At 36.0% G+C, this 23545-nt stretch overlaps 1 protein-coding gene across 1 annotated transcript in view; it reads right to left on the bottom strand.

Annotated features, from left to right (window-relative positions):
- CNTN5 (contactin 5) overlaps window positions 1-23545 on the bottom strand; it is a 1686091-nt gene that overhangs the window by 143507 nt on the left and 1519039 nt on the right. Inside the window, exon 16 of the mRNA XM_025266987.3 lies at window positions 3575-3695. Coding sequence (XP_025122772.3) covers window positions 3575-3695 — 121 coding nt within the window. The remainder of the gene's footprint in view (window positions 1-3574; window positions 3696-23545) is intronic.

Here is a 23545-nt window from a genome sequence, read left to right as displayed (position 1 = left end):
TTTGGGAAACATTTCTGACAGTCAGTTTGTAAAATAAAATAACAAAAAACTAATACTCCTTTCTCTGTTGTGTTTTATGCTGTGTTTGGTCACCTCTCATAATGTTTGGGAAAGAAGGCAATGGCAACCCACTCCAGTACTCTTGCCTGGAAAATCCCATGGACGGAGGAGCCTGGTAGGCTGCAGTCCATGGGGTCACTAGAAGTCGGACACGACTGAGCGACTTCACTTTCACTTTCATGCATTGGAGAAGGAAATGGCAACCCACTCCAGTGTTCTTGCCTGGAGAATCCCAGGGACAGCGGAGCCTGGTGGGCTGCCATCTATGGGGTCGCACAGAGGCGGACACGACTGAAGTGACTTAGCAGCAGCAGCATAATGCTTGGGAGTATCAGTTCTTTATAAACTGTGTATTCCCGTCAGTGAGGTTATCCCTTAATGCTCTATCTCCTTTACCATGGAGAATATAATACAGTTTTATCCATCTTTAAAGAGGTTCCTTGTAGCATTATCTAGATTTACTTTCTCTCTTGTTGCTATATCACACTTGAATAAGTGACTTAAATTGTGCACAGATGTCCAGGTGTGGCTTTAATTTCTTTTTATATTCTGGCAAAATAACTTATTTTAAGTTCATTACTTCTATTATGGGTCTCCAAATTATGCATGGTGCTGTTATAAGGCTGGTTCACTGAATATTAAGTATATGAGAGCAAGCAATTTTATGCTTCAGATGATTATTTATGGGAAAATTCAATTTTTGGAGGATGATAATAATGGTGGAATAGAGGTGAATAATAGCACTGACATTCACAAGCAAAATAAAACAACAGTGGAAACAAGCATTTGGGGGAAAGATAGCTTTCAAGCAGTGCGTGAGAAGAGAAGCAGGGAGCAGCTCTAGTCGGGGAAGCTCAGATTCTAAACAAGCATTGATGAGGTCTTGGGGCCACACACCTGAGCCCCAATCTAGTGTGCATGTGGGGCCAGGTGAAGAATTGCAGGATTTGGTGAGATGTGCAAAAGAATTTCATAGACTTTCTCTAATGGGAAAGGAGACAATCTCCTAGGTTATCTAGGAGAATATATAGTTTAGTCCCCTAAGTCTCCACGGAAATAGAATTACAGAGTTATAAAACCATATTCCTTGCTAGCTAAGAACATTCCACATTCTCTGAGCATACAATGAAGGTATCCTATACGAAGTATGGTGAAATTGTCTTTACCATTCTCATTTTATGACACTCTTGAATAAGTGTGCTTTAAGGATTCTGCTGCTAAAATTGTAACCATCATTAGAAAACCTTCATCTAGAAAGCTCAGCTTTGGTCCTGTCACCTGAACAATAGTTCAGAAGGCCCCAAGTTTACAAACCAATGGTTGGAGGAGTGGGAGAAAGAATAAGACAGGGTAAAACTATTTTGAGTTTCATTTTACAACATTAAGAGCTGCAATATTCAAGCATCTGAGTTCCTTCAATGACCAGGAAGCTTCAGAAAGAAAAAAAGAAAAAACCTTTACTTTAACTTTTAAATCTGTCTGAGACCAACCAGGCAGAAGAGGCAAGCTATTTTTACTAGTTTTAGAAAAATAATACAAGTATATAATAGAAAATTGGTGACTTAAAACAACTCAATTCAAATGAAAGCTTGAGCTGAATGTTGCATGAATATTCAGACAATAGCAACCTGTTTGAAACTGCTATTGAGTATAATTCCAAATTTCTGCATTTTATCATCTCCTAGGCATAAAGCCAAAGGCTAAAAGAACAGAACACAAAAAAGCCGAGCCTGAATTATATTCTAAATGCTGTTGAGTTTAATTTTACTTACAAAGCAGAATGTTACTTTGCCACTTAAATATGCCCCTCACAGCCCTGTAATAACACCTGGCTTCTTGTTATCAGCCTCTAAATTGTGTTATTCATTTAGAAAGCTCCAGTTTTAGGAGCATCATTCTAAATTACTAGGCAAGTGCTACACAATAAATACACATAATCTAAAACAGACTGTAGTGAGAGAAGAAAGCAATTTTCTATAAAATTGACTGCAGTGTGTGGTTTGCCATTCCATAAGCCTCGTAACTTGACAGGCATAAAGGACAAATTTTAGCTAAATGAAATATCATGAGAGGATGAGCACTTTAAAAAGTTGATGTTTTGTAATAGAGTAATACAGATACACATTCTTCTTATAAATTTCGAGACGAGTTCAAATAACCTTCGGAATAGAAACAAACACACGCAAAAAATGAGCATGCTGCCACTCACCCAGATACACATCTGTTTCAAAACAATGTTTTACCTGGACCAATAGTAGATGTAGATGCACTACCCCAAATCAATAAACCTTGGGTGACACATACAACTCAAACAGATGATGAAGCTTACATAGGCCTTGTATTCCCTGCTCAAGATTTTTATAATATTAATGAATTCTTGAAAATTATGATTGGAAAACACTCCAAGTGAGTAAAACAAGTTAATGTAAGATACAAGGTTTTGTTATGGACTGTGTAATTTTTCTTTGCAGAGATCATGCAAGGGGTCTTAGCATGCAGTAGTCACACCAGTCAAATTTGATTTTTTTGAAATCAAAAAGGAAGAGGTGGGATTCTGGTAATGTTCTAGCTCTTGTCTTAAACAGCAATTTCTTGGTATGATTACTTTATGATTTTTTTCTTTGAGCTGTATACCTATACATATATTATATATATTTTTAAATTTTTATGCAGATATATTGTATTTCCATAGAAAACAAAAAAGAAAACAAAGAAAAAAGGGGGGAAAAGAGAAAAAAGGCAGAAAGAAAGGAATGAAGGAGGCAGAGAAAGAAAGGGAAAGAGAGAGAGAAAAAGAAAGAAAGGAAGAAAGAGAAAGAAAGGAAGAAAGAAAAAGAGAAAATGCATGCTTAGAGCGGCATTTCCCAAACTGGCAAATAATGTGCTAAAAGAAATTAGCGCTGTAGGCATTTACTTAATTCAAATAAGATATAGCTTCATAGGGTTGTAGAATTTGGCACTCTTGCTCATAGTTGGAAGCCACTTAACTGTCATTTCTGCACAGAGAGACTGTATGTTGACATTTTCAGACTTTTTAACAATCCTTGTCACTTAACAATTGCAAATGCCACTATATTAGGCATGCAGTTTTCCTGTTCAGGAAGCAGAATTTAGAGGTTAGTGGAGGGAAAAAATGCTTAGGGGTTCCAGTAGCTTTACATCTGGAAAACCATATACATACACACAAAATTTTTGTTTCTCTAGTGTTCAAGGGTCTTTGTGACTCATCTGTTGAAAATTTCATTTTGGCATTAAGTTGGGTAAACACCTAGTAACCACCTAGTACTAAAGGTGTTTGGGAACCTGAAGTTGGATCTGTAGGTTTTGTCTGTTTCTAAGGAGCAAGTTACCATATAATCGTTTCAAAGGCAAAAGGTTAAGCAAGAATGACATATATTGTAAAATCGAAAGTAAAATGCACAGTATTGATGTGCTCAAAGTCCATGCATTTCAATTCCTTTGTATGATAATTTATGGTGATCATGTCTTCAGACTGCACTATTAGCATACTCACCCCTAACAAGAAGTTCTGCCTCATCTGACACACTGTCTGCTGTGGTCTGTACCCTGCAGCCATATCTCCCAGCATGCATCAGAAGGATGTTCCTGATCATTAAATCTGCAGAGGATGCTTGCTGAAAGAGGGATGAAGTGCCAGTTTAAAATGTTGCAAATCTGCCTAGTTCAAGGTGGTTTAAGGGAAACTTTGCATATTCAGTCAAAGGGCCCATTTTTGGCCTTACAATTTATCTGACGACATTTCAGAAGTCAAACATGCTCCACTTCAAGGAACACATGGAAACTATGTTTTCAACAATTGCTAATACCACAGTCGAACATTTAATATTGCATATAATGATTTAGCAGCTACAATATTTAAGAAATATTTACAAACAAATTCATATCTTTAAAAGTTTAGGAAAAATAGTGCACAAAAATTATTGCTTTGCTATTCAGAGACAGGCTTATTTTTGTGGCAAGAAAGCAGTATTGAAAGGAATAACAACTCGTGGAATTATGAGGCGACAGTAGTTAAAAGATTATTTTGCATGGCTTTATTGAATGGCTTCTTTTGTAGGCAACAGAATGAAGTGGTGCTTAGGTGCAAGAGTGCTGGGCCCAAGCTATATGTTTTCACTCAACAGAGACTGATTTATTCCTTCCACAACCACCACCATCAGGAGTAGGGTCAGCCTGAATCTCTGTTAATCAAAGCAATTAAAAAACATGAAGAAGACACAAAACACCCGATCCTTGTTGGGAGCACAATGATTAGAACATAGTTGAAGAACAGTTATATCAAGGAGATCAATAAGTACCAAGGAGATTATGTTTTAGTTGTACTAGTTCATGGAATCAGTGATTATCCTATACTTTAGGATGTCGGGTATAATCTTTCATTACTTAATCTTGTCTTTCATTTACTTTAACAGGAAAGATGAATTTCCCGTTTTCATGAAGATCTGGTATTCACAATTCATGAGGTATTCTTTTCAGAGAATGACATAGCAAAACTCCAATATGCTCTTCACTTTCCATGTTGCAATTAAAAACAATCCCTGGAATGAGAGTACATGCATGCAGCTTGAAATGACATCTTCAAAAAACTCAACACTCCTCATTCATGGGCACTTGAAAGAATGACTAATGCAAGACATGGAGAAACACCCCTGATTAGGTATCTTTAATTTGTTGATGGAATGGGTGAATTATCTTAAAAAATGATTTGTTTGTCCTTGGAAGGCAGCGTCCTGATGAGTATTTATGAATTTAATTGTTTGCCTTCATTTTGAAATAAACTAATGGACTATATAAAATTCATGAAAGTGAGAGGAATTTCTGAAAATCTGTTGGATTTTTTTTTTTTTTTGTCTTAGCATTCATAACAGGGTGAGAAGTTATTGGAAGTTTTTAACCTCTCAAATGATGTGTATTTCTTTAAATCAATCAATTAACTGTATATTATGTTTCAGGACATTTCTTTCCAGTATTTCATTTCTGGTTTTTTTTCCCCCTTCCCATTAGTCTTATGATAGGAGCTTCTAAGTGTATTGAAGTTTTCTCTCATGAAATAATTGTTAATACATGGTCTGGTTCAGTCATTTACAAGGGAATGCTTCTTGGTAAGAATGCATTAAAATGTCACAATAATTATTTCAAGAAATATGATATTTGTCCAATGAATGTCCTCCACTATTCTTTTCCTTAGATAAAATTGTTACTCAAATTTCATTTTCTCATGTGTACCAGACTAAGTGCTCATTTCTTTCAAATCTGAAAAGGAAATTTACACTTAGTAAAACCTTTGATTTCTCTTGGGGAAACAAAAGCAAACTGTAAACATCATAAGCCATAGCTTAGTCTCACATCTGCATACTATAACACTGTTTATGCATGCTAAGTCACTTCAGTCCTATCTGACTCTATGTGACTCCAGGGACCGTTGCCTACCAGGCTCCTCTGGCCATGGGATTCTCCAGGCAAGAATACTGGAATGGGTTGCTGTACAACCCCTCCAGGAGGGATCCTCCTAACCCAGAGATCGAACCCGTGTCTCTTCCATCTATCTGAATTGGCAGGTAGGTTCTTTACCACAGCACCACCTGGAAAGCCCTATAATTCTGTATAAAAGAGTTTAAATACTTTTACCACTTTATATAGCATGGATCCATCTTAGGTGTGAAATATCCTTTTCCCCATGGATTTCTAAGATGCTTTCCTAATACGTACCCAGTTAAATTAGTCAAGAATAAATGTGCATACCATGGACCTAGAATAGAATCTATGTTTAATGGAAAAGCCAAGGAGAGGTCCAGAAAAGAATAGAGGACTATTCTTCTCAGAAGTAACACTTCTGAAAGACTGTACTTGGAGTTGTTTATTTATTTATTTTTTTACTTGCTTGTTTTTCAGCTTCACAAATTGATTGGTGGTAGTTTAACAATAGAAAAAGTAACAATCATAAGTTGTTGTTCAGGCTTATATTTTTGACAAAATTATTCCATAAAATCACATTTCTGTGATTAAGTTAAATTTCCAGATATTTTTCTTCCCAAATAATTGATTTATTTTTGTCTTGGACAAAAGTCTTGAAACCTTTGTTCTTTTGTTAAATTATAGTGAAAGAAAAGTTTAATGGGATTAAGAAGAGACTGCACTGAAAATCACAAAGAGGTCCAAAGAATCCAGGAGAGTGAAGTATAGATTATCTTTCTTATCCTGTCCTTTACTTGATTCCTGCAATTAATAGCATACAGTACTCTAGAAACTGGCTGAAGCTCAATCACCATCTATCAAGAATAAAAATTCTACAGCCCATTACTTGTGTATTAATGCTAAGACTATGTGAGGAGTTGAAATTGTCTCATTTCAACTCATGGAGCCTATTCCTCCTCTTTTGGATTATTTCTGCATTATATTTTTACAATTCTAAACAGAGAAGATTAAAAGTAAAATGAATGGTGAACACTAAAGCTAAATTACCCTTTTAGGAGATTTACTGATTTTCATGAGAAGTAATGAGAAGAATTCATGTGGGAGCCTATTATACTTAATCTCAACCCACAGTATGCAGTTCCTGGGAGAGAACTTCCACAATTTAGTGCACTTTTAATGAAATGGTTACTTAGAGCAGATGTTTGCTTTCTTAAGCTTAAAGCTCATTTTCACTTTTCTCTCTTAGGAGTTACTCTGTCTTATCTTGTTTTCTTTGACACTTGCTTTATACCCTGCCTTTTTCTTTGCTGTTTTCTTTCACTTTATGAACAAATCGCATTACGTGGTGCTTCAAAAGAACTTTCCTTGCAACCAGTGTCGTAACAAAACTCTCTAAGCATTGTGTATCTAGCACAGGGCATACCTCAGAGTGGGCGCTCGATAGCCATCTGTTGAATGGATGAATAAGGGGGGATCTTTAAGAAAGAGGCTCTGTTCACTCTCTGTGGGAGCAGTGACACTTCTAGTCATTTACATCTCTTGGTCACATAAGTTCATTCGAACAGTTGCTAGATCAGTGTAACTTTTGTTTATGATTCGGAAATAGTACAGGAAATGTCATCCTTCCACTCAAGTCCAGTTCTTTATTGGCATTCACCTGGACTAAGTGTCCTGCTCACCCATCATAAGGCTGATAATTAAGACTTCCTAAAAATGGAAGCACGGTTAGCTTCACTGTTCTGAGTGTCTGTTGACTCTTGCTGCCTTGAGGAAAAGTCTAATCTCCTTGTTTCAACAGAAGGCTCTTCAGAGCATGATTCTACTTCCTATGATGAATTCTGTCCTTCTATCACATTAACCTCACATTCCTTCCTATGCAGGAGTACCTCTCATAATTCAGCCTGTTCTGTTACAGAAGCTTGTTCTCCCTTCTTTGCCTGCAAAGATACTTTTAGACACAACTCAAGTGTTTCCCCCTTGTTTAAGCCTTTCTTCATGTGTTCTGCCCCTGTTTAGTTTTGCTTCATTAGCACTCTGTTCCTGTCTCTGAACTACCACTTGACATTCTTGGAAGTCACCCCAGAGGTCCTCTGGGCATTCCCAGAACTGAGCTGGGCACTAGGGCAGCCAATGGTCATCAGGTGAGCTAGAGAGTACATGAATGGCTTGCTTCCTTCCTTATCTGTATCGGACAATACTTCCTTGTCCTCTTCTTTTTTCCCTCTTACAGAAATTAGAAGGGAAATAGGAAGAAACTATGGAGGAAGACAGCAGAAAAAGGTGCTGAAAGAGTATACACAGGTTCAGGGATGACACAGAATTGCATGAGTCCCTGATCTGCCACTTATTAAGTTTGAACTTGGAAAAATTGATCTATTGCTCAGAGCTTCTCTCACAGCTTCAATGTGATAATGCAAGTGAAGCTCATAGTAGTGTGTTTGGCACACAGTAAATGTTTGATAAATGTTATCTGTTAAAAGACACAATAATGCAGTCTTAGCCAAGAGGAGTATTTCTTTAACTGGTATTCACTCCTTCAATGAACTGGATATCAACATTCTCCATAGGTTATAGTAAGTTTTCTGGTAAATGCCTGGCTCATTTTAGTTGTATGTTACCCCACACCTTTCTCTGTTATAGAAAACCACTGTACTCACAATAAGAAGACCTGAATTCTAACTTTAGTTCAGCATCTTCCTAACCCTGAGACTTTAGGAAAGGCACTTTATTGAAATAATAATAGCTGCACTGTCTCTCACCATGTTTGAGGGGAACTGAATGAAACAATGTTCACACATGAACTCTTAGTAAATGCTTCAAAAGTGTAAGGTACTCAAAAAGCATTTTTTTTTTTTTCAGAATTTAGAAGAATGCTGTACATGTAGTAAGCACCCTGAAAAGGTTTGGGGAATTAATTGTCTGAACAAGATAACTTGAGTGTTCTCACAAAAAGTGAATTCATGCTGAATGGCTTAGCCAGAAATCTGCTAGGTATTGGCAGTTTTTGTGGTATCATTTAAGGTTTATATAAATTTCTCAATGTGCTCACATAGAGCACTTCTGGCATCCCCAACCCCCACCAAACAGACTCAGGAACCATTCCTCTCTATAAAACAAAGGAGAATGGCATACAAATTCTATGAGATGTAATTTTAAAAAAAGATCTTCTAACACAGAAAACTGGGTATCAGCTAGGAGATATGAATTATTAGATATGATTAATGTTATTGACATAAAATCTTGAATATCTAAAATATTTTCCTGGTAACAATATTTCTTTTTCCCAGAGGATAATCTGCTAAAAGAACCTTATCACAATAAGGAGATAATATACATATACATTATTATTCTTTTTACAAGTGTTTTAGACCTTTATATAATGGGATTTATATTCATGGTGATATGAGTTTAATATATTTTTTAAGAAGTTATTGTGTTAACTCACATGCTTAATTAATTGGACATGTTATCTAAAATAGAAATTTTAGTTGTTCCCAGTGAAGAAAATACTAGACAAAATATTCTTTGATGAAAACATTTATGTCCATTATGATAAAATATTAAATGCATCCAACAATGCATTGAAGGGACTTCCCTAGCAGTCCAGTGGTTAGGACTCCATGCAGGGGGGCATGGGTTTGATCCCTGGTTGGAGAACTAAGATCCTGCATACTGGGAGGTGTGGCCCAAGAAAAAAAATGTGCGTTGAAGATTAAAAGTAGGCAAAAATGGCTCTACCGTGCCATTTCTAGGACCTTAGTATTTACTTTCAGCATATATTCTAAAAATGTTAAGTATTAAGAAAAATACATACAGTTTTTCTTGGTAACATAGATTAAAGATGAAAAGATGAGTTGATGACTCACTGATGAACTCAAGATGGTAGGTATCCAAATTGCATTATTTGGTATTATAAACAAAATGGCACAAATTTATAGGATCAGTCTACTATCTTAGTTAAAATGAAGACTGGGAATTATGATCAGCTCAAAGCAAGAAAATACAGGACATAATTACACAATTAAATTTTAGTATAATGAATTTATCTAATAGATGACAGTATTGATTATATTAAGAATACTTAGTGGATGAGAAAATGTCATATATATCACATTAGTGTTACCCCTTTTCCCAAGAGGCATATAGGACTAACAGGTGTGATCTTTAACTTGACAGTGGATGCCAGACTTAGATAGCATATTTGTATCTTGATTCTTGAAAGATGTCTCTTATCTGGTCATATGTACATTGACTTTCTTTCCCCTAGTGGTGATGGAAAAGGGTATTCCTTTATCTAAGATTAACATAAATGACCAAGGCAAAAGGACTCCATTTGTGTCCTTCTCAAATTTGTATGCTTAAACCTAATCCCCAATGTGATAGTATTTGAAGGTTGGATGTTTTGGAGCTAATTAGAGTATGAGCATGGGTGAAGCCCTCATAAATGGTGTTAGTGCCTTTATAAAAGAGATCTCAGAGAGTGCTCTCAATTTTTCTGCTGTGTAAGGACACAGTAAAAAGATGGCCATTTGTCAATCTGGCCCTCACCAAACACCAAATCTGCCAATGTCTTGATCTTGAATTTCTCAGTCTCCAAAACTATTAGAAATAAATTTCTGTTGTGTATAAGCCACCCAGACTATGGTGTTCTGTTATTGTAACTTCAATGGACTAATAAAGGATCTAAGTGCATGGTGTCATTTCTATATTTATCTAGTGCTTCTAAACTAAATGAGACATGAAATATATCATATACAATTTATCAGTCATATGCTTTCTTGATTTACTCTCAACTCCATCCTATTTGTTGCAAACTTTGTCTTACATGATTACTGAGAATTTTTGACTCATACTTCTTTTAATGTTTATGCAATTATTGCTACTTTATTCAACAGATATTTAATTCTGTGTCCTATGCTAAGCTTTGGGTATACAGATATATATTCTGCCCTTAAGGAATGCTTGCTTTAATACACCTTTGATGGAAAAAATTGCAAGTAGAGAATGTGGAGTAGCTTCCCTTACATCTAGGCTTGGAAGCGACATAAAGGAGCGATGTGTTATCTGATAGCACAGTACTCAGACTAGTTCCAGAGAGAAATATTTTCTCCTTCCATGAGCATTGACCCTTAGGTTTATAGTAAATTTCAAACCGGCTCTTTATGTCTTCTCTTTGTCCCACCTTCCCTCATATGACATGCCATTGCTAGGTTAATCCTTTTTAAAAACTGATTTTATTTATCATCTTAAACATGTTCCCTGGCTACCTTCACTTATTATCTACAAGTTAGCCCAACTTCTTACTCAGCATTTGAGGCTTGACACGACCTATCTTGTCTCTCACTCTAGTGGAAAATGTATTCTCTGCATTTTCCTGAAGTGTATCCCCAGTAATCTGCCAAAGTCTCCAAATTCTGTCTCATTAGTTAAAGCCTTGTTCAAGTCTTATCTCTTTCAGAAAGGCTTGACTGACTATGAGGACTGGCTATATCATTTGTGGGTCTTAGTGTAAATTGAAAATATGAATCTTTGTCAAAAAATTATCCATAATTTCAAAATGTTGACAGTCTTTACACCAAGCACCAACTTAGTCATGTCTGATCCTTTGTGACCCCATGGACTGTGGACCCCACCAGGTCTTTCAGTCCATGGGGTTTTTCAGGCAAGCCTACTGGAGTGGAGTGGGTTGCCATTTCCTCCTGGTCAAAGGGCTTTCTCAGTGTGGGGCCCTGGGTGACCACACACATTGCACACCTAGGGAGTTGGTCCTTCTGAACACTCAAGTCCACACTGATCTCCTAGAACATGTATGCACATTCTAGTCAATGATACTCTTTGGAATAAATATCAAGGGAAAAATGCATTTTTTGTAAATTAAAAAAAGCACCTTCCTACCTTGATTTCTGTTCCTTCTCTTTTATTCTTTACTAACTTGGTATCTTTTTTTCAATGAATTTTACAATTAGTGAATAAGAACAGTTAGATTACATCCATCTTCTTAAGGCTTGTGTTAAAAAAAAAACACACCACAGTGATCGACTTTATATTTGTTGTAAGCCTATCCAGACATTAGCATATCATACATTATTCCATCTAAATATTCTTTTCACTTTTTTCCTGCCTCTCCAGTGTTGGCACAAAGCTCAATTAAACACTTGTGTCAACTTCAATCTGGCATATTGGTGAGAAACCAGAAGACATCATTTCATGCTTTGAAGATGGAGATGGGATCCCCGTGTAAACTTTACAGTCCTAGAGCTGGAAGAGACCATAGAGGGACTCTCATCCTCACTTTGAAGTTCAGTTTTTAAGTGCCATGGCATACCAGTTTTATTTAAGAGAATTCTAGGCAAGAATGGTACTTAAATTCACATCATTAATGTTATGAGAAAACCTTTACTAGTATGACAGGTCAAGTTTCTCATGCAATCACTTCAGGAATAATATTTTGTAATCTGAATAACACCTGGTCCATGTGTTGGCTCAATGAAGCAACACTGGTAGGTAGAAAGATATTAACAATTATGGCAGGCAATACATGTTTTTCCTTAGAAGAGTGATTTACACAATTATTAAAGAATGGAATAAGCTTTCTATCTTTCACTTTTAAATTACCTCTCACTGATGTTACATCAAGATGATACGACTAGTCAGAAAGAATTTTGTTCCCTCTTGAATTAGCTTGCACTTTGTAAATAGTTAATAATGGCATACATGCATCTGTGCTCAGTCAACTTAGTCATGTCTGATCCTTTGTGACCCCATGGACTGTGGACCCCACCAGGTCCTTCAGTCCATGGGGTTTTTCAGGCAAGCCTACTGGAGTGGAGTGGGTTGCCATTTCCTCCTCAAGGGGATCTTCCCAACCCGGGGATCAAGCTCTCATCACTTGCATCTTCTGTATTAGCAACTGGGATTCTTTACCAATGAGCCACCTGACATGACCATGAGGAAAGTTCTAGAATTATAACATTTTACAATAGCTACACATTTTATTTTATGAGAGCTCATAACATTATGTACAGTTATACATTTGTTAATTCATTCATGTATCGATCATTTGTTAGACTATTTTTGTCTAAACAGGACATTGAAAATACTTGGCACCTTTGATATTATGCCCTTGTCCTTTGCTCATAGAAAATATAGCTGAGCTTGGACCCAACTGATGGACTCAACACAGTGCTTCATTGACTGGAGTTGGTACACGAGACAAAATCTGTCATATCTGATATGCACATTCCATAAGATAAAAGATAAATTATGACTTTGAGAAACTGACAATGCAATTTATGAGGCAGGCAACTAGCTATAATGCAGTATGATGTGTTAAAATAGATAATCGGACAAAAACACTATTTCGGGGATAATTGATTTTAATGTGTAAAGAAAAATAAGAAATCATATGGTTCAACTAAGCCCTATAGTGTTTGAAAAGATGGGGCTGAAGAATGATTTGTTCAAGGGTTAAATGTGGAGGCTGGAGTAGATCCTTGATCACTGACTCTCAGTTGAGTGTTGTTTCCATTCTACTATTGTGCCTATGGAACCAGTCCCTGTTCCACTTAAACTTGCAGGTAATTTGATTCACTTGTACTAACTGAAGCAGAGTTTGGCAAAAGTACCAAAATAAAATTAGTTCATTACATGGTAACAACCACAAAACTATTATTAGAAATTAATTCTCAAACCCTAGAATGATTTTGAGAGCTCATGCTGTTATGGTTGTTCTTTATCAGTCATATCCAGACATGAAATGGTGCAACTTCTTCTGAAAAGCCAGGGTCACTTTCTGATAACATATGACCCATTAGCCTCATTTGCTCACGCTGTCATTCAACCTTTCTGGGACTTTTAATCCAGCATTGAGAGAATTTTCTGTGTGTGACCTACAAATGACATGTTTTCTTTTAGCCATGTGTAATTTTTAATGATACAATTTTAATTGAAGAAGAATTAACCAAGTTTGTCTTCCTAACCTAATTGCATAATTTACAGGGAGCAATATTTTACTAATATTTCAATGTGCCTGTTCCCTTTCTACTACTGTCATATTTATCTTTGAAGTTAACACTATTTTGTTATACCATCATATAAAGGCTTCCAGGATGAATTGTGTTTTAGTTTGCTACTGATTTTTACATTGAAGAATAGTCAGTGTCTACGCATAAGTCTAGTCCCATTCTGGCTATGGGAAGAGTGCTCAGACACTCCTTTGGAAGATTTCTATTTCTTTCCTGAAATCACAGAGCATAGGCAGGCAGAATATTATTATTGATCTGAAATTGTCAAAAGGTCTCAAAGTGTTAGGAATGTGATAGACCATTCTGTGTTTCATTGATTTTTGCACAGAACTTTACAAATGGGTCTGGAATGAGGTCAGTTTATTCGTGTGCCTCTATTTTACTTAGGACTCTTAGATCCCAGCAATTTATCACCCTGGGTCTCTGGTATCATGCGGGAAGTGTGAAAGTGTGAGGTGCTCAGTCATGTCCGACTCTTTGTGACCCCATGGACTGTAGCCCGCAGGATCCTCTGTCCGTGGAATTCTACAGGCAAAAATGCTGGAGTGGATCCAGGATCCCTTCTCCAAGGAATCTTCCCAACCCAGGGTTTGAACCCGGGTCTCCAGCATTGCAGGCAGATTCTTTATCATCTGAGCTACCAGAGAAGCCCATCGTGAGGGAAGGAGGAAGGCTAATACTGAGTGCAGAAGGCTAAATGAGAAGAGACCACCTGCTCTGTTCTACAGTTTATCTTTCTGTCCTGCCCTTGCCATTGGTAAATAACTCATTTGTAATTGCCCTAGTTTTCCTTCTATGACATCAGTTTTACCCCTGTCTTTTGATCCCAAATCTCTCTAAAGTATAATACCTCCTAATAATTGGAATGGAGCTTTACTGCTTCATATGAGTTAAATTTAATATCTTCAGATTCTCTTAACTTCTGCCCTTCTAGTATTATTCTTTCCCATTATTTATCCTTTCCCCATCCATCAAAGTGACTGAAAAATGCACTATGAATTATTTAAAATTTGTTCCAAGAGCCAACTGTGAAACATACTCCATGTTATTATGGCTAAAAATGACACTATATTATAGTGAATATTTCATAATCTGTTTCATACTACATTGGCTGCTGTGCTTTATGGGGCCACTACTTGCATATACTATGGTGTTGGGGGCCGGCGTGAGGCACTCCGCCCATGGCAAAGGTCATGAGGAAGGAGGCTTGACATAAGAAAGGTGGGATTGAGCCTCAGGAGTCCCCCTGGAAATCCTCGAGCATCTACCCCCATAACCAGAGCCTGCCTACTTTACTACTTTGCGCTCTCCCCTACACTTCTGACTTTACGGGGGACTGTCCCCCACCACCTCTTTCGGAGAAGGAGTTAACTTAGAGCTCCAGTTAATAATAATTCCGGGGCATGACAGGAGTGTTTCAACTTACAAACTCCTCTGAAGGTTCTCTAGCCTGCCTGACAGGCTTGTCCGGCCACATGTGATTGCTCACAGCCTCCCAACCATGAGAGACACGAGATGCTTTAAACCTTCTAAAAACAGGATCCTTAGAAAAGTTAGAAAACTATTAGTATAAGTATAGTGGGCTGATTAGAAATTGTATTGGTGAAGGGTTTTTCATTTGTTGAGCCAATGTTTGTTGCCTTTACACACATTAATAAATATATAGAAGAAATAAGTATTAACCTTTGATATTAATCAAGTTAGACCTTAGGCTAAGTAAATTCTTTCCTAAACTAAAACCCACTACACCCTCACCCTATAGGAATGTAACATTATTTGGGTGGCGTCTGTTTTAAGAATAATCACCCTTGGAGAAAAAAGTGTTCTGGTTGACTGACCACTGTCACAAGGAGAGGGTCATAAATTGTCAGCAGGCTCCCCTGGCCAGAAGATGATGTAACACCCCTAAGACCTCTGTATACATTTGTATGAAGCACCTGACTTTGATAAAAGTCAGGACTGCTGACCCCGCATGACTTTTGCATAACATCTCAGTGTATAAAAGTAGACCATGGAAAATAAAGAATTGGGATCAGTTCCTCGAAAGACTGGTCTCCCCATGTCTCTCTTTCACTCTGGCTGAGTCTCCATCTGGAGCGCGGAACCCACCATGCTTACTAATTATGCCTGGGCTTCTAAGATCCGACCGGGGAAGCCTCAGTGTCTCCTCTCCTTTGGGAGAACGGAAGGACGCCTGTGGCCTACGTAAGTGGTGCAAACTTCTTGTCTTGAAGTTTTATTGGTCTCCTGCATAAACCAAGCTACTCAGCCTCTTTTCTCCACTGAATTTTCCTACTGAGCTATCCTCATTCTATTACTCCTTATATCTTTGATGAATAAATAATTAAATAGGTCACCAACGCCGTCCCCACTTCGAATACCCTGGATCAGCCGGGGCTGGACCCCGGCACTATGGCTCAAAGTATCTATTAGGCTTAGGATTTGGCCTCTTTGCTGTGGTAGATTGAGGATGTCCATTTGTATTTTTTAACTGATTCTATTAAGAGGTGAAGTCTAATTCCCTGTCTCTTAAATCTGGACTGGCCTTGGTAACTTTTTGACTAACAAAATATGACAGAAATGATGTATTGAAAATTTGTGACTAGATCATAAGAAGAAGTGAAATGTCTTCCTAAACCTCCTGAAACATTTGTTCTGAGGGAAGCCAGAGGCCTTTTAAAAAGTTGGACTATCCTGAGGTTGTCATAAAAAAAGATCAAACTATTTATGTGGAGACATGCCATGCAGAAAGAGAAAAGTCCAGATATGCCCTGTTTTAAAACCATGTTAGCCCAGACACCAGATTTGTGGGTAAATAAACTATCTGTGACTTTCTAGCCCTGGCAGAAGCACAGAAAAAACTGTGGGATCCATCTCCTTCTAGGACTGAGGCTCTGATCTATCTCCAGCTATTTGGCTAAACTGGCTGAAGGCCCAGCCATTGCAGAATAGGTTCAAAACACCCTCAGTGTTATCTGTCTGATTTAAAGACCCACAAAATTGTAAGCATAGCCAAATAGTTGTCATTTTACAACACTAGGTTGAGGGGTGGCTTGTGGTACAGCAGTAAGTAACCATAAAATAACTGGGTACTTGGAGGTAGGGTGCCACTGTAACTGATGTCTAAACATGTGACATTGGCTTGGGTTGCAGTGCAGAGCCTTGGAAGGCTATGCTACTGAGAAGGAAGGGTCTCAGGGAGACCATTGAGAAGGGCTCGAGGAACAGTGAGGAAACTTCCTGGAGACTGGAGAAAAAGTGGCCCTTCATAGTGCTGGAAAGTTTGGCAACACTGTTGCATAAGATAATGCAAACCACCTATTATACACGGTGGACAAACTTTGAATCTGCCTAGGGAGATTTTCATGAAGAAAACTGAGAATATTAACAGATTTCTTTGTGTTATATATGATAAGATCTGACTACTGGGAGAAGAACTGAAAAGAGAGGATTGCTCATTTCTCAGGCAGAACATAGAAGAACCCCAGAGGAGCTGGAGATCCAGATTATACCAAATATTTTTACAAAGACATGATATTCTACATGGAAAAATTAATTTTATATAAGAATTTCTAAAGGTGAATTTTCCAGTTAAATACCTGTTTCAAGTTTCTCCTCAAAATTTAAGTTTGTTTTAAGTAGTCTCATTTTATTTGCAATATTAGTAAATATTTTAGCAAGCATAATTTTCAATAAGTAGCTGTATCATATCAACTATGTGCTTTATGACCAAATACTGAGTATTATTTGGCCAAGTCTAACTTGATAGTTCTTAATGCTTAGGAATGCATTTCTGTGTGAAACAGTACCCCACTGCAAAAAAAGGAAATTTGGGTCACATCCTCCATTTAAGCACTGTCATTCACAGTCATGAAGATTCTCATCAACTTCAAAAATACTAAGAATTTAGGGAACTCAAACACATCAATGTCAGAAAAGACTATTCAAACTGTTGCTTAGATTGTGAGTTACAACATTAATCTTCCAATGAAGATTCAATCAGAAGAGGAATAGTTTAGTTAAAAGGAAAGGTCAAATTGAATAAATGTGTCAATCAAAAGCCAACTATGAAAAGTTCAAGGTCAAGGACTTTCAGTCAAATTCAACTGACATTTTGAAAGTGATCGAGACACTTTGACACAGAAAGCTCATTTTTAATAACAAGGCTTTGCAATTTTATGAAAGAGAATTCACCAATTATTTAGTATATACCTGTGGCAGATTCATTTTGATATTTGGCAAAACTAATACAATTATGTAAAGTTTAAAAATAAAATAAAATTAAAAAAAAATAAGTTTACATGGAGATTGAAAAATTGTCAGAGGCCACAGTCTATTACTTCCTCTCACTTTTCTTTAACTATATAATACTGCTTCTGATATTTCAAGGAAGAATTACAAAATTATTTTGATGCTGGACATCTTTGAATTGACTGCAACACCAGTGATTATATATGCACATGTATTTTGTCCTAAGAGTTCATATTGATAGAGTTTGAATTGTTCATTATATATGGAATATTTTGTATATATGTGGAATATTTTGTATATATGTGCTGTTTACACAAATTAAGGGTTACTGTATCTTACCCAGAAAAAGGATATTGCTTCATTCTATAAGATAATTATTGCTTTTAGAGAAAATCTTTATTTAGCTTTAGAGAAACTTTTTATCATTTATTGGGATATTGTATATGCAAATATTCTTGCAATAGAAAAGATTTGTGAGTTTAGATTATTTTTCTAGTTTGGAACCCCTTCTGAATTTAGAATTTTTCAATTCTAAGGACAACTTGAGACTGAAATATCTTCCATAAATCAAGCAAGTATGCAGTATTTAACAGATAAAATATGATTGGAAGCTACTTAACAATGCCCCATCCTGACAAAAAAAAAATGTTTAGTGTTCACTAAGACTTTAAAACTGATTTCATAGCATATCTGGAGTTGTTTTTTTGTTGTTGTTATTGTTGTTGTTGGTTGGTTTTATTCCTTTAAAAATAATAAAACTTTAAAATTAGGAACATCGAGTCATCTGCTCTAACCTCTTCAGTTTGAAGAAGACCATATCTAGTAATCTTTTACCATATGAAAATTCACTCAGTAGTGTACTTTGCAATTATAGAATTTCTGAAAAAAATTCTGGCAGCATCTATTTAAATTAAAAATGACTTTATTCTTTTATCCCTGTAATCTATTCCTGGAAATTTATCCCAAAGAAAGAAAATTATTAATACTCAAGAATGCAGCTATTCAGAGATGTTTTCTGTAGTATTGTTTGTTAATCTCTCAAAACAGGAAGCAAAGTTAATATTAACAGGGCAATGGCTAGACAAATTAAGGCATAGTCATATGCTTGTTATGTACCCATTGAAAAGAATGAATTAGAGATAGATCATGTGATATGGGAAGATTAAGATAATGAGATACAAAAATACATAAAGTGCTTTAATTCATTAAAAATAATCACAAAAATATCCCTCCACATGTTTGAATCTACTTAGGATTACAGTAGGACAGAGGAAAATCTAGAAAGACAGATACAGAATATTAAAAAGATTAACCAAGTGTGATAAACACTTTCATAGGAGGATAAAAGCAAGGGAAAATCATCCTATTCACAGCAGCAGGCATGATATAATCTCATTTTGTGTAACATGTGTGTCTGTGTATGCTTGAAGAGATGAACACATGATTAATTCAAAAATTAATTGTCATTATCTTAAGGTAGTACAAGTCCAAAGGATTTTTATTCTTTTCTTTCTAGCTTTATTATGTTTGAATGATCAATAATAAGCTGGTATTATTTATATAAATATAAATGCAAAAAAAAATCTACTTTCATTATGGAGAAAAAATGAAAATCTGACTTTGATTTACAACTGAAAGATATGGTTACTGTGGCAAAGCACCAAACCAAGTATTTATCATCAATGACAGATATTATAAACTAATCAGCTTATGCAGCTAAAAATGAGCCATGCCTGATAAACAGCTCTTCCTACACAAGTGAAGATTGCATTTCTGTTTATTACTACAGATGGTCATTTAGAACTTAGTCTTTTTATGAGTCTGCATCTCTGACTTATGGTCTTCTCAAGGCATCTGTTAACAAAGAGTCTTCATATTTCCTTTTGCTGAATGTCAGACTGATCTAGAATTGTAGGCGTATGTTAGCAATCTATAGCTGCTCTCTATTAGTCATCATGTGATATATTGTTCTTCATGTATTCTTTTAAAGTCTCTTTGCAAAGGTCATATTTTAGTTAATCTTTGGGTAGCTGCAATGTTCTTTTGCTATTATCTCTTCTCCATGCCTGCTAAATCCAGCACAACTGAGTAAATGCAGACAACTGCATTCAGAAGCTCAAAAACATGTACTCCTTTTAATATTAAGAACTACTGGTGGGTTACCTTTACATTTACTTTACAGAGTAAATGTAAAGCTGAAGATTACAGATAAGAATTCAATGAACTTCTAGATGTGTAGAAGTTTACCTTATATAAGAGCTTTCTAAGATCTTCACATTTAACTAAAGCTTGATGTCATCAGGATGTACAAGTTGATAAGACTTATTTTCGACTTAGTCAATAACATTTTATTATTTATCAATGATGTAGAAATACTCAATTATATTTCTTTAAATTTATTGGATGCACATAGGATTTCTATACAGGCCATGTAAAATCTGTATTTGAATTATCTTTTGGTATATTAAGCCACACACTTGAGTTGTTTTTTCAGGTCTTTTTGACTACATACAATGACATTATAATCAAGACTAGGTAAGAATATTTTGGAAGGTTTCCTGAAAGACTTTGATGGTATCCTTTGGTGTTAAGAACTAAAAGTTGACCTCATGGAAAATTCATTTTCTACCATGCTGTTCACAAGTGAAAACTTTACCTTTGAGTTCAAGAGCTTCAACAGACATGCCTTATACTCATTAAAATCGCCAAGTTTGCATGTCTTAATCAATATAGCTTAGTCACCTTTGTTTTTATCTTCAAATGATTTTTAGAAACTCCTAAAATTTCTGGGTTGGGAAGATCCCCTGGAGGAGGAAATGGCAACCCACTCAGTATTCTTGCCTGGAAAATCCCATGCACTGAAGAGCCTGGTGGGCTACAGTCCAGGGGTTCACAAAGAGTTGGACACAATTGAGCAAACAGAGTTTAACATCTTTTGAATCCTCAAGTCTAATGTTTACTTGAAGAAAACATTCACATCCTACAGTCTTTATTCCTTTATTACACCTAAAGCTTCAGCTATAAGCACAGTAATAAATATAAATAAGTTTCACAGGAAATAGAATTATTGAATACGGAAGCTAAAGACATGAATTTGGACTAGGTTTTCCACCTCTACTTTTTTTTTAGATCAGTCTACTATTTCCATAGCTTTGGTCAAACTCTTAATTTAATTCTAGATTGTGAACAGTTTCATAAATATGTCCATTCTCTCCAACAGTTTAACCTGCAGCAAAATCAAAGGTAATACAAATAATGATACCACCATTCATTAATAAAAAACAACTAGTATATGCTGGCTAAAAGAACCTATACTTTCATTTTGGATATGGAATATTCAGTATATTTCATGTTTGCTTAGATATATCCACATGTCTTTCCAGCAGTTCATAAATAAATATATCTGTTTTTGGTCCTATCAAATATAAACTAAAGTACAGAAATCAGTAGAACCAATATTTGAAAGAGACATTTAACATGGATGATGTTAAGATAGATGAAGTAGCAAATATCATATAATTGTCTTTGGGATATGCTATTTTCTGAAATTAATTCATTAATTTTAGTTCAAAATATGTCTCTGTTAATTTTTTTCGTTATAACTGCTGCCAAATTTCTACTAAAAATTAAAGTGATTAAATTTTCCCAACATTAAAAAAAAGAGAACACAAATCATATAAAATGGAAAAATAACCAGATCAAGCACTTTAACTGACTGAATTCAACAAAAGGGATCATTTAAAGTAGTGACAGGTTAATTTAGTCAGGAGTTGACATAGTCTGTGTTGCAGGTGAGAGCACAGTATGAGTTTTAGTGTTGTGCAAATGATTATTTTCCCAGATGATCTTTTCCCCCTACTTAACACGGCATGTAAATCTAACTTAGTTTAGCCTTAAAAATACCATAACTAAGGTTTAGGATCATTTGACACTGTTTAGCCTATGTGGTAGATTGGTGCAGTAATGGACCCAGCATTTTTCATACCTTCCTGAATTCATACCCTTGGGGAGCCCCCTCCTACACTCATTCACTGTGCCTCATGAGGTGAATTGCATTGGTCAATGAGACATTAGCAAAGACAGAACAGACAGATGATTGCAATGCGTGTGTGCATTGGAGATTGCTATTTTGAAGCCCTGTGACAACCACGGAGCACAGCCTCATGAGCCTGAAGTAGGATGAGAGACCACTTAGAGCAGACACAACCATCCTGGCTTTTGCCTCCCCAAACAACTTCTAGCTGACCTGATAGCTGACTGCAGATGCATCAAGGAGCCCAACTAAAACCAACAGAAAAAAAAACAAACACGTCCAGCTCAAATTATTGACCCATAGAATTGGATCAAAAATTCTGTGGAGTTTGTTTTGTAGCAAAAGTTAACTGAAACAAATCAGAATAACTGAATGAGATTTTTGTGGGTCCTGCATGAGGGCCGTAAGTTAGAGAAATGTAAAAAATTGTAGCTGGAGAACAGATGGAGGTAGATGGCAAAAATGGCCTCAATGCTTTGCAGTTCCTCCCCACAGGAAGTTTCCCCATCCTTAGAGTGTGATACGGCTGTATGACTTGTTTTCACCAATAGAAAGTGACAGAAATGATATTGAGCAAACTCTGAGCCTAGACCATGATGCTTTTGCTCTTGTGTCTTGGAACCCTGAGATTTCCATGTGAATAAGTCTGGGCTAGCTTGATGGATGATGAGAAACACACAACCCATTTGCCGTAGTAGTTCCAGCTGACAGTCAGCTGATTCCTCACATTAGTACCTTGAAGTTGGCTGGCAGTTGAAGACAGATGCATAAGTCTTTCCAAGACCAGCAGATGACCTCCAGCTGAGTTCAGCCTAAATTGCCAATCCATAGAATCATGAGCAAAATAAATGGCTTTGAAACCACTAAGTTTTGGGGTGATTTGTTTTGCAGCAAAAACTAATTTGTATAGATTGCATAATTTATATTTTATAAATGTGTATAAACTGATTGTTTAATGGTAACCTGTATATATTCAGAATTACTACTACTTAATACTTTTCCTATGGTTATTAATAGGAACATAGGGGATGTGCAAGGGGTATTAATTGATATTTAAACTGTGAAACTTTATCCTAAGATATTTATATCTTAATATCAAAAATATAAAAATAAAACAGTCTAATGGATTATTTCAGTCAGAATTTTGATATAAGATTAAGCATGATTGGAAACAGCAATGTGAGCACAACCCCAAAATAAACTTAGCTAAGAAAAAATTATCCTTAATTTCTTCTGCCTTTTGGTGAAACTAATACAATTATGTAAAGTTTAAAAATAAAATAAAATAAAAAAAAAAAACACACCAGAGACATTGCAGTAGCCTGTTAAGAATCATTGTTGATGCGATAGGAATAGTGAGCAAAGCATATCACTTCCAGGTTTCCTTACTATTCCTCAAGTGATGGATAATGGCAATTATAGTGCAGGCTTCAGAGATACTTTTAGGAAATGATACCACTATATTTAATAAGCATTTTAAAACAAATTTTGTCAGCATGCTATATTTATTTGTGGGGTTATCAGGAATTAAAAAGGATAAACTGTAATATCTTATAGTTTTGGTTAGGCTTCTTGATATGAAATCCTTGAACTCTTTAGTACAGTGCTCTATCCTCACCATTAATGCATTTCAAATTATTTTAGCTAATTTTTCTTCAAAATGGTTAATTTTTTTGGTTGTATAGACATGTAATGTGTATAATCAAAAATGCATTGATTTAAAATCAAGGCAGGATTAGTT

The sequence above is a fragment of the Bubalus bubalis genome, chromosome 16, assembly GCF_019923935.1.
Source record: "Bubalus bubalis isolate 160015118507 breed Murrah chromosome 16, NDDB_SH_1, whole genome shotgun sequence".
Lineage (NCBI taxonomy): Eukaryota > Metazoa > Chordata > Mammalia > Artiodactyla > Bovidae > Bubalus > Bubalus bubalis.
Note: the sequence above shows the minus strand (reverse complement) of the source record. Positions and strands in the feature narration are given on the sequence as shown.